Here is a 12741-nt window from a genome sequence, read left to right on the forward strand (position 1 = left end):
CTGTGCCAGGGCCTCACCACCCCCAACAACAGTATTGGGACCCTGAGGCATTTCACAGGGTCACAGATTCAGCCAAGTTGAAAGGGATCCACATGAATCAGCAAATCCAACTCCCAGCCCTTCACAGGACCATCCCCAAGAGCCCCACCCTGTGCCTGAGAGCATTGTCCAAACACTCCTTGAGCTCTGTCAGGCTGTGACCCCTTCTCTGGGGAGCCCATTCCAGCACCCAACCACCCTGTGGATAAAGAACCTTTTCCAATTATCCAACCTAAACCTCCCTGGACACAACTTCTGGCCATTTGTTGCCTTTCATGCGAGTGCCTCTCCCTCTCCTCAGCTGACACAGCAGCCACACCACAGAGCAGACAGGGTTCACCACCCCTGAGCTCATCTAGGAAGAGAAAACTTGAATGTCACCATGATATTTTCTGAAGAATCTCTTCACCAGGATTTCTTCTCCTGGGAAGCTGGGAAGCTTCAGCTTCTCCTTGTTTTGCTGTTTTGGAATGTGATTTGGAGAACTGCTTACTCAGCATGTGAATTGTTTTAATTTAATGTTAAATTAATTTAATTTAAATTAATTTAATTAATTTAATTCAATCCCAGTCCAGCTGTGTCGAGGCTCTCTGAGTCTGTCTTAGGTTTTTATTGTTCATTCTTGTCCAGCCTTCTGATATATCCTCTTTCTTTTGTATACTTTTAGTATATAATTTCTTTTAATATAATATAACATCATAAAATAATAAATCAGCCTTCTGAAAACTTGGAGCCAAATTCTCATCTCTCACCTCGTCCCAGGGACCTCACAACACCACACTTGAGTGAAGCTGAAATTTCAGTTCCAGGGTCCAACACATTCTTTCAGAGACACAACACAGAATCAAGGGATGCACGTTATTATCAGCAAAATCACACAACACATCCAAGAGCTACAGACTAAGGAGACTGGCAGAGGTGTAAATTACAAGCCACAAGTATTTATTCAGGTAAAGTTACATAACTTATGCTTTTCCAGTGCATTCATATATGGATCAACATCTGCTCTCAGCAATGGCCATTTAAATTAGGAATAATTTATTGCAACCACTGGTTCATATCAGATTTACAATGAACAATTCAGCTCATCATGTTCAAAATAATTGCTGGGTGTTTCAGAGGAAGAAAAAGAAGTTTTCAGTACCAAGAAATGAAAGCAAATAAGAAAAATATCATCCTTCTTTCAAGCAGTACAAGGACCATCCTGACAGCAACCCCAGTGATTTTAAGCACCTTTCCCTCAACCCCTCTCCAAATTATGCTAACACTTAAATATCTTCCTTCTGGACAAGTTAGAAATGACCCCCAGAAGGAAGAACTTCTTGTGCTTAATCTCTTTCACCAAGACAAGTAGAAGTCTGAGAAAACTGGGGAAGATATCATAAATGCCAAAAGCAACTCAGTGTCCAAGTTGACAAGGGACAGAATCTGCTATATAATGAACAGATAGACCTTTAAGGGTCAGCTCACACATAAGAACTGATATTTATGTGCACATGTGGCAGATTTATAATGGCATATTGGATACCTAGAAAATATGCAGCCTGCTTTTCTTGTAATAAAACCTGTTCCCATTCCAACAGCTTCAGTGGGCTGTAGATAAGGATCCTTCATAAGTAAAAGGCACTGGAATGTTGCATCCTAGGACAGCTCCACAGAACAAGACCTTCTCTTCTCAGAGAATGCTGTTGAAAATAATTAGAGAACAGGCCCTTAGCTGAGTAAATTGAAGCATCCTGACTACAACAGCGTCTACTTTAAAATATTTTTATTTCAGTGTGGTCCTTATAAAGCCTTAGCTGTATTCCTAGAATCTGCAGATTATCTTCTGGGAACATTGAATAAAACCCAATTTGAATTTTGCTCCAACAGTGTTGTGCAACATAGTCCGGACACTCATGTCAAAACCAAGATTTTAGAGAAGATGCACTGGATTAGTTCCTGCTCTCCTTGGATCTCATTTTTCTGGGTGTTGCCTATCCAGTGACAGAGAATTCAGCCTCATGACACAATCTGGTCAGCCAAGCTCCACCAACACAGAAAAGCAGGCCCAACTCAGCTGTTGGACCCTTTTTCCAGGGGTTTTGTTACTGGACCTCACTGGCACCTGACAGAGCAGGGAATGACTGCAAATAAATCCTCAGCAGGGCTCAGATTTTCATCAGGTCAAGACTGAAAACTTCCACTTTCAAGGCTGAGTCCAGAGCCACAGCTCAAGCACAAACATTGATAACATTGCCACAACACAGGTTTTTAAAATTCCAGTTTTGTAGAGATACACTGGAAATGCAACTACCATGCTACAGCCACAGTTCCCCAGCTTGGGAATATTTTTAGGATGAACAGTCACTTGCAAGCATGCAATGAATGGGGTTTGGAGCACTGTAGGAAACACCAGTCACACCTAAAAGTACCCCTGGGCTTGGTGCAGAGAGCCAGAACTGAGCAGGAAGGGTCAGGCCAGGCATTCAGCAGGGCCCATGTCTGCATGAATTCTAAAGAAACAAAGAATTTGCAGAGAGGTTGTGCATGTGGATTTAAATCATGTAGAGCTAACTGGAGTGTCCCTGCCACATCTTGGTGTATCCATCCCCAAAGCACACTACCACCAAATTTAACTGTGCATTTAAGAAAAGACTGAGATAGTTTTTAAACATATGGTCCACGAAATAATGTATTAATCATACAGCTAAAGCATCTCCCTGCTTTACATAGGGTAAAAACATGTCTCACTATACAAAAACATCATTCTGAAAAATAGGCTAAATTATCTGTACATTCAGCAACTACTCTCACACTCAGGAATTCCATGGCCTTAACTGCCTAATAATTAAACTTAAAAAAAACCCCAAACTTTAGGAAAACAAAAGAAAGAAAAACAAACAAACAAACAAAAAAAAAAACAAAAACAAAAAAAAAAAAGGAAAAAACTAGACACATTTAAAAAGCAGTATATCAGTATGATATCAGTATGAAAAATCTGGTGAGAAGAGTTTGCAAAAACTCATGAAAAGTTATATTAAAGATCATCTGATTAATTCTGGTGGATCTTTAAGAGTCTGCAAATGTTTCAAGTGACTATGACCATGTAGAACAGAACTGTGAAAGCCTAAATTCACAGACAAGCCTTAGGCAGCCCAAAAGTTGGCTTATTTATTCTCCCAAGGACAAAACTCTTTTTGCTCTTCCTCACCCTCTCTCCTTTCTAGTTCATAGATCTGCCAAACTAAAGGCAGTGACTTTAGCAGGAGCAAGTGGCACTGGGCTCAGGGGAGGCAGAGAATAACTGGAGGCTATTCTTACTTTCAGTAGCACACTGAAAAGCACCACTACTGCTATTTGCTACCAGACACCAAATTCTCAGCAAACAAATGATCATGAGCAAGCCAGAGAACGAATCTAACAGAGATCTACATCCCAAGGGAACATGCCATGGGTCCAGCATAGACCAGGAGGAATTTCATACAGACACACAAATCTTACTGGAAAAAATGATCAAACAGGATTATTCAAACAGGATTTAAGACCTTCAAACACATTGCAAAATTCAGCCCTCAAGACTCTTTCAAACAACTGATATCAATGGAGCATATTGAAGTATAATGCAAATAGTTTCAAAGGCTTTCTGAAAACACAGGAAAACTTCAGCACAGTTATAATCTCTCTCCCTCTGAAATTAGCTGAAGCAGCTGTCCAAATGACTGTCAGCCAATTCAGAAAGTGTTCAGCTGTTCCTCCAGAGCAGAGACTGTGTCCTGGAGTTGGACAGAAACAAGCTGGGGTCAAGCAGAGGCTGTGCCAAGCTCTGCTGTGTGCTCTGGGTGATCAACAGCACCCAGTGCACATTCACATGTTCCACATTCACAGCTGAGCTGGGGCCACGGGCTCTGTGGCACGGATGTGGACACTGGGAAGGCAGAGCCAGGACAGAGGCAGCTCCCTGCTGCTGCTGTCTTCATGGAATTTGATGTTCAGGTAGAAATCGCCCGTGTAGAGGAAGAGAAGCGCTCCAAAGTACACAGAGTCTTTGGTTGGCTTTACCTGGTAAAAAGAACACAAAAATCAGTACAAATAAACCATCAACAAGGCAAATTAATTGCAGTTTGCAATTCATTAGCTCCTTCAAAGGGTCTCAGAGTACTCCAGATTCACATCTCAATAATGCTTTCATACAAAAAGGAGTAAACATCTCGTCCCTATTCTAGTAAAAATGTTACTTAAAAAAATTAATCCTGTTATTCACTCATGCAGTAAATCTGTGCCACTCAGCACAAAACAGAATATGAACCTTTAGGATTCACTGATTCCAAACCAGAATTTTTTTAAGGTAGAGATCACCCTAAATCTCTCCTTAGACTGTATTTACCAACATCTCTATTAAAGTTCTAAATCACATCTCTGAATTAATGCTAAATACATGGTTTAAACACCATTTAACAGCTTAGCAATAAGTAAGTTCATTCTCCCTTATTACTGAGACACAATCTGACTGCAAATTCTAATCAGGAACTTGGGTGACTGTCATTGAAATAATGAAGTTTAGAAAGAAACTTCCCAAAAACAGTAGCCATCCTGATTTTACTTGTCCAAATTAAATATACAGAGTTCATACCGTTTCTACATTTATGTATCTTCCTTCATCACAAATCCATCTACAATCCATATCTTCACAACAAATAATATATCTCAGTCCATCATTTCAGCAAGACACTTCAGTAATTTCTAACTTTAACACTCCCACCACTGTTCAGCATGTGATAATGTTTGAATTAGTATCTGCTTCCACAAGATGTTAAATCCTGTTTCAGGATGCCTAGAACTGAGCTACAGCAAATGCAAAACACCAAATCAACACAGAGCCATTCCACTGGATGGGATTTTTCCAAAAATTGTGAAAAGGCAGATTCATCCCAGCAGAAGAGTCCCAATAAAGGCTGAGGCTCTGAGACAGGCGATCAGAGCTGTTCCCCACTACAAAAAATGTCATTATATGGTAAACTGGGACATGAACTGGGGAAGTGCTCATGGACACCCTTTGCTGAAGGACAAATTGCCACTACTTGGGAAGACCAGAACAGGGAATGGGAAGGTCATGGTGGGGAACAGGGGGAAGGCAAATGATCAACAGAAGATTTCAGGGGTGCTTGGAATTCAATAATACTCCAGAGAGGTGAAAACTTCCAGCCACCACCTTCCATGAGGCAGATTCTCTGCAGCTTTCAGAAGTGAAGGGAATGAGCTCTTTGCATTTTCTCCTGTTCAAGCTTTTTTTTTTTTGGAATTTCACTGCTGGGTTATTTAGCCAGGAGATATCATCCTGTATAGTCCCCTGGGCTATCAGTCTGCTTTGTTGGACCTCCCTAAACTGGAAGAAGTCCAGAGAGGGGCCACAAGGTACTTCTGGAACAGCTTTTCTATGAAGACAGGCTGAAAAAGTTGGGGTTGTTCAGCCTGGAGAAGAGAAGGTTGAGTGGAGACCCCACAGCACCTTCCAGTATTTGAAGGAGCTACAGAGAAGCTGGAAAAGGCTCTCCATCAGGATGTGTAGTGATAGGACAAAGAGTGAAGGGATCAAATTTAAAGAGGGGAAATTTAGGATAGATAGATAGATAGATAGATAGATAGATAGATAGATAGATAGATAGATAGATAGATATAGAGATAGACATATACAGATATAGATATAGATAGATGTAGATATTACTTTGAGGGTGGTGAGGCCCTGGCACAGGCTGCCCAGGGAATTTATGGATGCCCCATCCCTGGAAGTGTTCATTGCCAGGCTGGGTGAGGCTTGGAGCAGCCTGGGATAGGGGAAGGTGTCCCTGCTGGAATGAGATGAGCTTTAAGTTCCCTTCCAACCCAAACCATTCTGCGCTTCCATGACTCTAAATTGCAGCTCCTGCACAAGGGTTCTCTGTTCACATCCTCAGAGCTGGAGAGCCCAGGCTCCCTTTGGTTTTGGTGTTGGGCACTTCTGCTGACCTACAGCAAACTTGTATCATCATCATGTCATCCACGTGAGGGATCAGAGCAGGCACAGCTGCTGCCCTGACCCTGTCCTTGGCATCTCCCCTCTGGCTGGGTAACAGCTCCTGCCCTCTGGCACCGCGTCTGGACATGCAGAACAACATCCAAACATGTCCCCTCGTGCTCCCCTGCCTTTCTCCCAGGGCTGCCTGCCTGATTTCTGCCTCACTGGAGCTGATGTGGCCTTTCCTGCAGAGCAGGGCAGGGGCAGGCACTAATGCCAGCAGTGGGTGCAGGCAAACATCAAACGAAGCCTCCTGAGCACCCTGAGCTGTTCCAAGCTCCTGGTCCATTCCTCCTGATCTGGCTGCACCATGGAGGAATGTCTGTGACAGCACAGCTCAGAGCCCTTGGCAAGCAGGGAGGTGGCTCCAGGCTCATTGGCATCAACACCAAACATTGACAGTTTGGGCTCTACCCACTTCTGTTGTGCCACCACCACTGCATCAACACTTGTGGATTGGAGAAGAAACAGGGAAGCAAAATGAGCTTGAAACCTTTGCCTTGCTCAAGTGTGGGTGGCTCTGCAGAAGTTACCAGATGTTTCCTTCAAAACAGGAATCAACTTTGGAATGTGTAAGGCTGAGTGTCCAGTGGGGCTGCCTACAAAGATTCCCAAAAGATCAGACATCCAGCTGCAGCAGCCAGGGCAGCAGAGGGTCACATCCAGCCCATCTGCTACACCAGGCACAGGACTAATTTTGAGGTCAAACCTACATTTAGGAGTAAAAGGTATCCAAGGTCCTACAATAAAAGGAGGATACCCAGTCAATGAGACAGTGGAGCAGACACAGAATGGTCTCCCCAGGCAGCCTGCAGAGCCAGAATAGAGTTGCCTAAACACAGGTAATGGGATGATCTAAGGCACTGAGACACCTGCACAGGACTGGGAAGATGCCCAGGATGTCCCACAGGACTTCTGGCAGCATCTGGTGGCTGGTAGGATACCCACAGCACCGGTATGATTGCAAACATCTGCTTTTAGGCAACTGAATCTCAGCCCTGTGTTAATGAGGCAGGTACTACCTGCTGCAGACCACATCTCCATGGCCTCATGGGAGCTCAGTGGGGCAGCACCCCTGGTAACCCCTCCTCATCCAGGGGTCTCAGTCTGGAACTGAATCCACCCAAGTGTCTGTAAAGTGGATGTCCACATCAAAACCAGCTGTACAACACAAGGATTCACCTGATCAAACACAGAATGGCAAAATGTTTCCTACACTGCTGCTCCAGATTGCACTGCAAGATGTATTCCATTACCATCTGTATGGCAGATTATCTTTGTCAAGTGGGCAGTTTGCCTTATCTCTCTCTCTGAGTGACCACAATCACACCTCCCTCGGGAGGGGACATTGCTGATAACAGAATATTGAATGTCACTGCATGACTGATAAAAACTATAACATCCCATTGGGAGATGCTCCGCCCAGAGGGAGGAGCCAAGCATTGCTACCCAGATATAATCCAGAGGTTTTTGAGACACCTGCATGGCTTTCTCCATGGGATTCCCCACAGGAACAGCAGCTGCCTCTCCTTCCACTGGATCTTTGGAGGAAGAATACATCCTTCTCTACAGGATGCCCTGCTCCAACAGAACCACCCCTGACACTTCAGGAGGGCTGCAGCCACATTTCCAATTGGACTGGTACCAACACCCTGACCCACAGGGGGTCAGGTTGGGTTCTGACTCTATCAGTGCTGTTCTAGTGTACTGCATTGTTTATTTTATCCTGTTTTTTTTTTTCCTTCCCTATTAAAGAACTGTTATTTCCTGTTCCCATATTTTTTGCCTGAGAGACCCTTAATTTAAAATTTATAGCAGTTTGGAGGGGTGGGGAGGGTTTACACTGTCCATTTCAGGGGAGGCTCCTGCCTTCCTTAGCAGACTCCTGTCTTTCCAAACCAAGACAACTGCATTAGTCTGATGATTTGCTCAGCCACTCAGAGTGGCCTGCTCAGGTGGTCACCTGCATGGCTGGCAGGACACAGCACCCCACAGCCTGCAGTGCCTGACCCAGCTCAGCCATGAGGAGCACAACTCGTGCCTGACCCAGACCAAATTCGTGTTGTCCTCCAGCCCAGCAGCTCTGCTGTGCCACTGCCCAGACCTGTGCCTGTGTGTCTGCTGAATCATTCATCAGGATGCTGATACTCCTGAGCCAGGGCAGAGTTAAAATAGATTTTATTAAAATTCCACCATTCATGGAAACAAAGATGAGCAGCTTGTACCTCAGAAAATAATGATCGAAAATCAAGGGAAAAAAGTCCACATTAGTCCTTTGTTGCACCAAGATAGAAGAAAAATTAAGTTTCTAGCTGCATCCTAATCCTTCCCTGATTTAGGCTACCATGTGGGACTGTGATTGCTTAGAACTAATTACTACTTATTTATACTGCTGTAGTACTTAGGGAGCTCAGCTGGAGATTAGGGCTGGTGCCAGCTACTGCTCGCTGCCCCAAAGAGTTTACAGTGTGAATAAAACAGTGCCAAGAAAAATAATTTGTTCCAGATGGGCCACAGAGGACCTGCCAGAAGTGAGCAAATGTTCACCATGGCTTCTGAGCTGATTCAAAATGACCATCTACTAATGAATTTCTCCTCATCTCCCACTACCAATTGCTTGAGCTTGCGTGTGATAACACACACAGGAAAAAATCCTGCTTGAAGATAAGTGATGGCACAAGCAGGGGCAACAAGAGAGGATGAATTGCTGGGAGTTACAGGATTCTCCAAAGAAGGCAATATTTTTGGTTTCAATTTGTAAAAAAACTAACTCTGTCTGATCAACTAATTATTGAACAAAAAACAGAGGTAAGCACTAAGAAAAATTAATAATAGGGTAAAAGATAAACTTTATGTAGTGAAGCAACACAAAAAAAAAATCCACTGTATTTTAATGTGTAAGTTCCACCATGTTAATTCATGTTTCAAAATCATCCACTGAATAAAAAATGTTAAATATTTAAGTCATAATGGGGAAAGTCACTTTTTCTGTCAAATACAGAGAAAAGTAAGGTTAGCCAAATTAGAAGTTATGCTTAAAAATGCAGACTTTACTTCATTTAAAATGCATGGAAATAACTCAATATCCTTCAAAAATTTTCCAGAAAAGACTTTGCTTTTTGAAGTATCATATCCAGCAGAGACTTTGTGACACAAACCCAGGCTGCTGCATCAATCTGAGGTAAAAGCACAAAGAGGTGAATAAGCATCACTACATTACTTCCAAGATAAATCTAACTTGGACTTCAAGCCACAAGAAAGGGAAATACAAAATTGTGTGACTTTTACACTTTCAACAATTTATATTCACACTGCAAAGCAGCAGGTGCATCCTGAAAATTCCCATATATGTCCTTTGTCTTCCAGGTAGCAGCAGAAACTGCTTTGAGACTTTTTAGTCTGGAATCAAAAATAACAGTGAATTTTGAGCATGAGACTTAACATTTAGAAAGGCAGAGGGATCTGTTGGGGTTTTTTTGTACCAATAATGAAGTTTCTGCATGACAACAGAGAGAATTTTCAGGGTGTGAGAAGTATCTGCCCTTGCTGCAATACCTGATGCTCCCACTCGACCACGCACCAGTGATGCACCAAACCAAACTTGATCCTCCATCCTCCCTCCCACCCAGCTCAGCCCTGCAATAAATCATGTCAGCATCCTTGTGCCAGTGTCAGTGTGAAGTCAGACCAATTAACTTAAACTGCTGACCAATGTGGTTTTTGCTAAACTGGACAACTTTGCACAAAAACAAGTTCTCGCAGCATCTGTCCTGATGGGCCTGCAGGGGGAGAGGGGAGCATCTTTCACAAGCAGCTGGGAAAGGGCAGCACCTCAAGCCACTTCCACTAAGCAAGAAAAATAGCCAAGTGCCCATGACCTCAGGTTAAAAAAATGATGGGGACATTTTTTACAGCTTCCATACAGCAGCACTGAGTTGAAAACCAGCAGGGAATCTGGTCCAGTATCTCAACTTTTGTTTACAAAAAAGAGAAACAGGTTGTCTCTCATCCCACTCAGCCATGAGCTTCTATGGTTTTCTAACCAGTGCCTGTCTGAATTTTGGCCAAACTCAGAGCAAAAGCACAGTTCTGAGCATGGTGGCTCTTCTCTGAAGCATCAAATACACAAACCAGGACTTCACCTCATCCCCCCAAACAGGTGGAACTTTCTGAAATCAATTTTCTATTCCTAAATTAGTCATTATGAGGGAAGAAAGGGCCTCTGGCAGACATAAAGGATTTTCTTCCACAATCAAGGCTCTACACCCCAAAGAAGGTGACCAAGCACTTCCCCTTGGAGCCTGTGTGGTGCCAGCACCACACGCAGTGAAATGTAACCCTTCTTGTCTAAGAGTCGACATTTTGTTCATTTCACCTTTTTTGTATGGAGAGGAGGACAAGCAGCAGAAAACAATTCTATTTTTAACTTCTTGGGGATTGTGTTTACAGGAGAAATGTCAAACTCCTGAGCACTGGGGCAAAGGCAGGGACCGGAACGTATGAGAAGGCTGCCTGGGCAGGCACCAGAGACGCGACCTCCTGACTTTCTGCCCCGTAGGAGACTCAATCAGAAGGTAAGAATACATCACACGGACATCTCCCTTTTCCCTCATTAGCCTGGAGGGTCAGGCCCTTTGGCAGCTGGGCATCCAAACACCACCACTCTGATTAAAAACTCCACATTGTCAGAACCGGAGTCAAAGAAAGCCATCCCTGGATGATTTCTGTTGGCATATTTAAATTATTCAGCTACAAGAATGCAGTTAGCCCCCATTAAAAATCGAGCTGATGGTATATTTCATGCTCATTAGCTTTTAGAAATATTTTCTTCTGCGATGCATAATTGAAAAATATGCATGGTGACTGTCTCTGTGATTAACCTTTCATTTCTTTCTAACTAAAGTTCACTTATATATTTAATTTTGACAGGTACATTTTATTAACAATCTGAAGAGCTGACCTAAACAAAGGTCCTAAGCACGATCCCAAACACTCACCCCATTCCTCATGTTTATTTCATGAGTTACCAGAAATGCTGCTCATTCCATTCTGCAGCATTGCCTGCGAATTTTCATTCCAGGTATTTTGTTGTTGTATTTTTGGGAGGGAAGGATGTGGGAGAGAGTGGTGTTATCTTTTTCTTGCCTTAGAAGCAAAAAGCTCCTAGACTTGAATTTTCTAGAGAAATTGAGAGAAAAATCATAATCTCAATTGTTTTAAAAAGAGGCCTTTTTTTTCCCTCATTTTATGCATTTCTTTATGGTTTTATAACAGTATGCTAAGCATCCAGGAAATGAACCAGCTCATCAGATTGGCCATTAATGCTTAGCATTTTCTTTTTGCAGTCTGTTGTGTTTCCTCAGGACCTGACTAGAGCTGATTTGCTGAGTTCCTTGGCTCAGCCTGGGGAATGTTTCTTATGGACTGAAGGAAAAAAAAAAGTTATTTAAAATCTATTACTGCAGGCTGTGCTGAGAGACTCAAGGGACTGGCAATATGGTATTGAACATTCAATCTAGGGTTACCCATTCACATTCAGCCAGATCTGGAGTGACCAGAAATTGCTGGCTCTGATAATTTACTAGTGGTTTACATGGTAGGAAATTGCAGTCTTAAACCATTTCAGAGACCATTCCAGAAGAATGCAGCAGCCCTGTTAGCAAAAGCTGCCATAATCACGGGTATTTCAAAAAATTAATCTGTTTTAAAATGTACAATAGAGTAATGAAGCCCCTTTCAAATGCACATCACTCAAAATGCTGCTAGTTGTCACCAAAGAACTCACGGTGTCGATGTGGAAGGTGTTGGAGCCCACGAAGGTGATGGCATCCTGCAGCTCATAGTTGTGCACCCCATTCTGGTAGTCCTGGTAGGGCATCATGGTGAGAGCAAAGGGCCCCACGCTGTGCTTGCTCCAGTTGGTCAGCTTCACCTGCAGGGGCACAGGGTCCCCCACCTGGCACGTCACCACGGCGTCGCAGTCACACACCTTGCCATCAACCAGGATGTCTGCAAAGCAAGGAGACAAGTCCTTGTTAGGCTGGACACCTGCTTCAGCAACTGCACTAATCTTGGCAGGAGGCTCAACAAGAAAAAAGTAACCTCAATGGAACCAGGAGTGTGGGACAGTTAATCCTGGGAGAGAAAACTCAGTGCTGTGCTGTTGTGAAGGGCACGTGCTTGAGAAAAACCAGCTCATGAGGGGCTGATATCTGTCCACAGCTGTTGAAAGAGCTATGAAAAAACCCGAATTATGATATATACACAGCACCAGAAGATATTTTTTTAACCTCCTCCCTTGAAGGCCAAAGCCACAGACCATTTCTCATGGTTCTGCAAATCAACAGCACGAGGTGAAGGGAAATACAAACAGGAACCATCAATACAAACAACAGCTAGAGAGATCCAGGGCTGGAGGCTCATGTTCATGTGTTACAGCCAGAATAAATCCTTCTGTGTGGAGGTGAGCTTTTGGAGCAGGACAGATACTGGCAGAATGTATTTTGCAATGTATTACATAAATTAAAATACTGATTATAAGGAAGAGCAGGATTTTAAAATTATACTGGAGTACTACAAGCTTGTTCACTCTTTGCACTTTAAATCACTCTGGGATTTCTATTTTTAATTTTCTACTTTTCTTTCCCTTACTGGGACAGCAGAAAATA

The 12741-nt window shown here is 43.2% G+C and overlaps 1 protein-coding gene across 8 annotated transcripts in view; it reads right to left on the reverse strand.

The window, feature by feature from the left end:
- Window positions 1-960: 960 nt before the first annotated feature.
- TRAPPC9 (trafficking protein particle complex subunit 9) overlaps window positions 961-12741 on the reverse strand; it is a 449867-nt gene continuing 438086 nt past the window's right edge. For all 8 annotated transcript variants that reach the window (XM_074557536.1, XM_074557497.1, XM_074557522.1 and 5 more), the window contains 2 exons: window positions 11859-12082; window positions 961-4080 (listed from right to left, as the gene is read on the reverse strand). In XM_074557536.1, coding sequence (XP_074413637.1) covers window positions 3901-4080; window positions 11859-12082 — 404 coding nt within the window. In that variant the 3' untranslated portion in view covers window positions 961-3900. The remainder of the gene's footprint in view (window positions 4081-11858; window positions 12083-12741) is intronic.

The sequence above is a fragment of the Zonotrichia albicollis genome, chromosome 1, assembly GCF_047830755.1.
Source record: "Zonotrichia albicollis isolate bZonAlb1 chromosome 1, bZonAlb1.hap1, whole genome shotgun sequence".
NCBI lineage: Eukaryota > Metazoa > Chordata > Aves > Passeriformes > Passerellidae > Zonotrichia > Zonotrichia albicollis.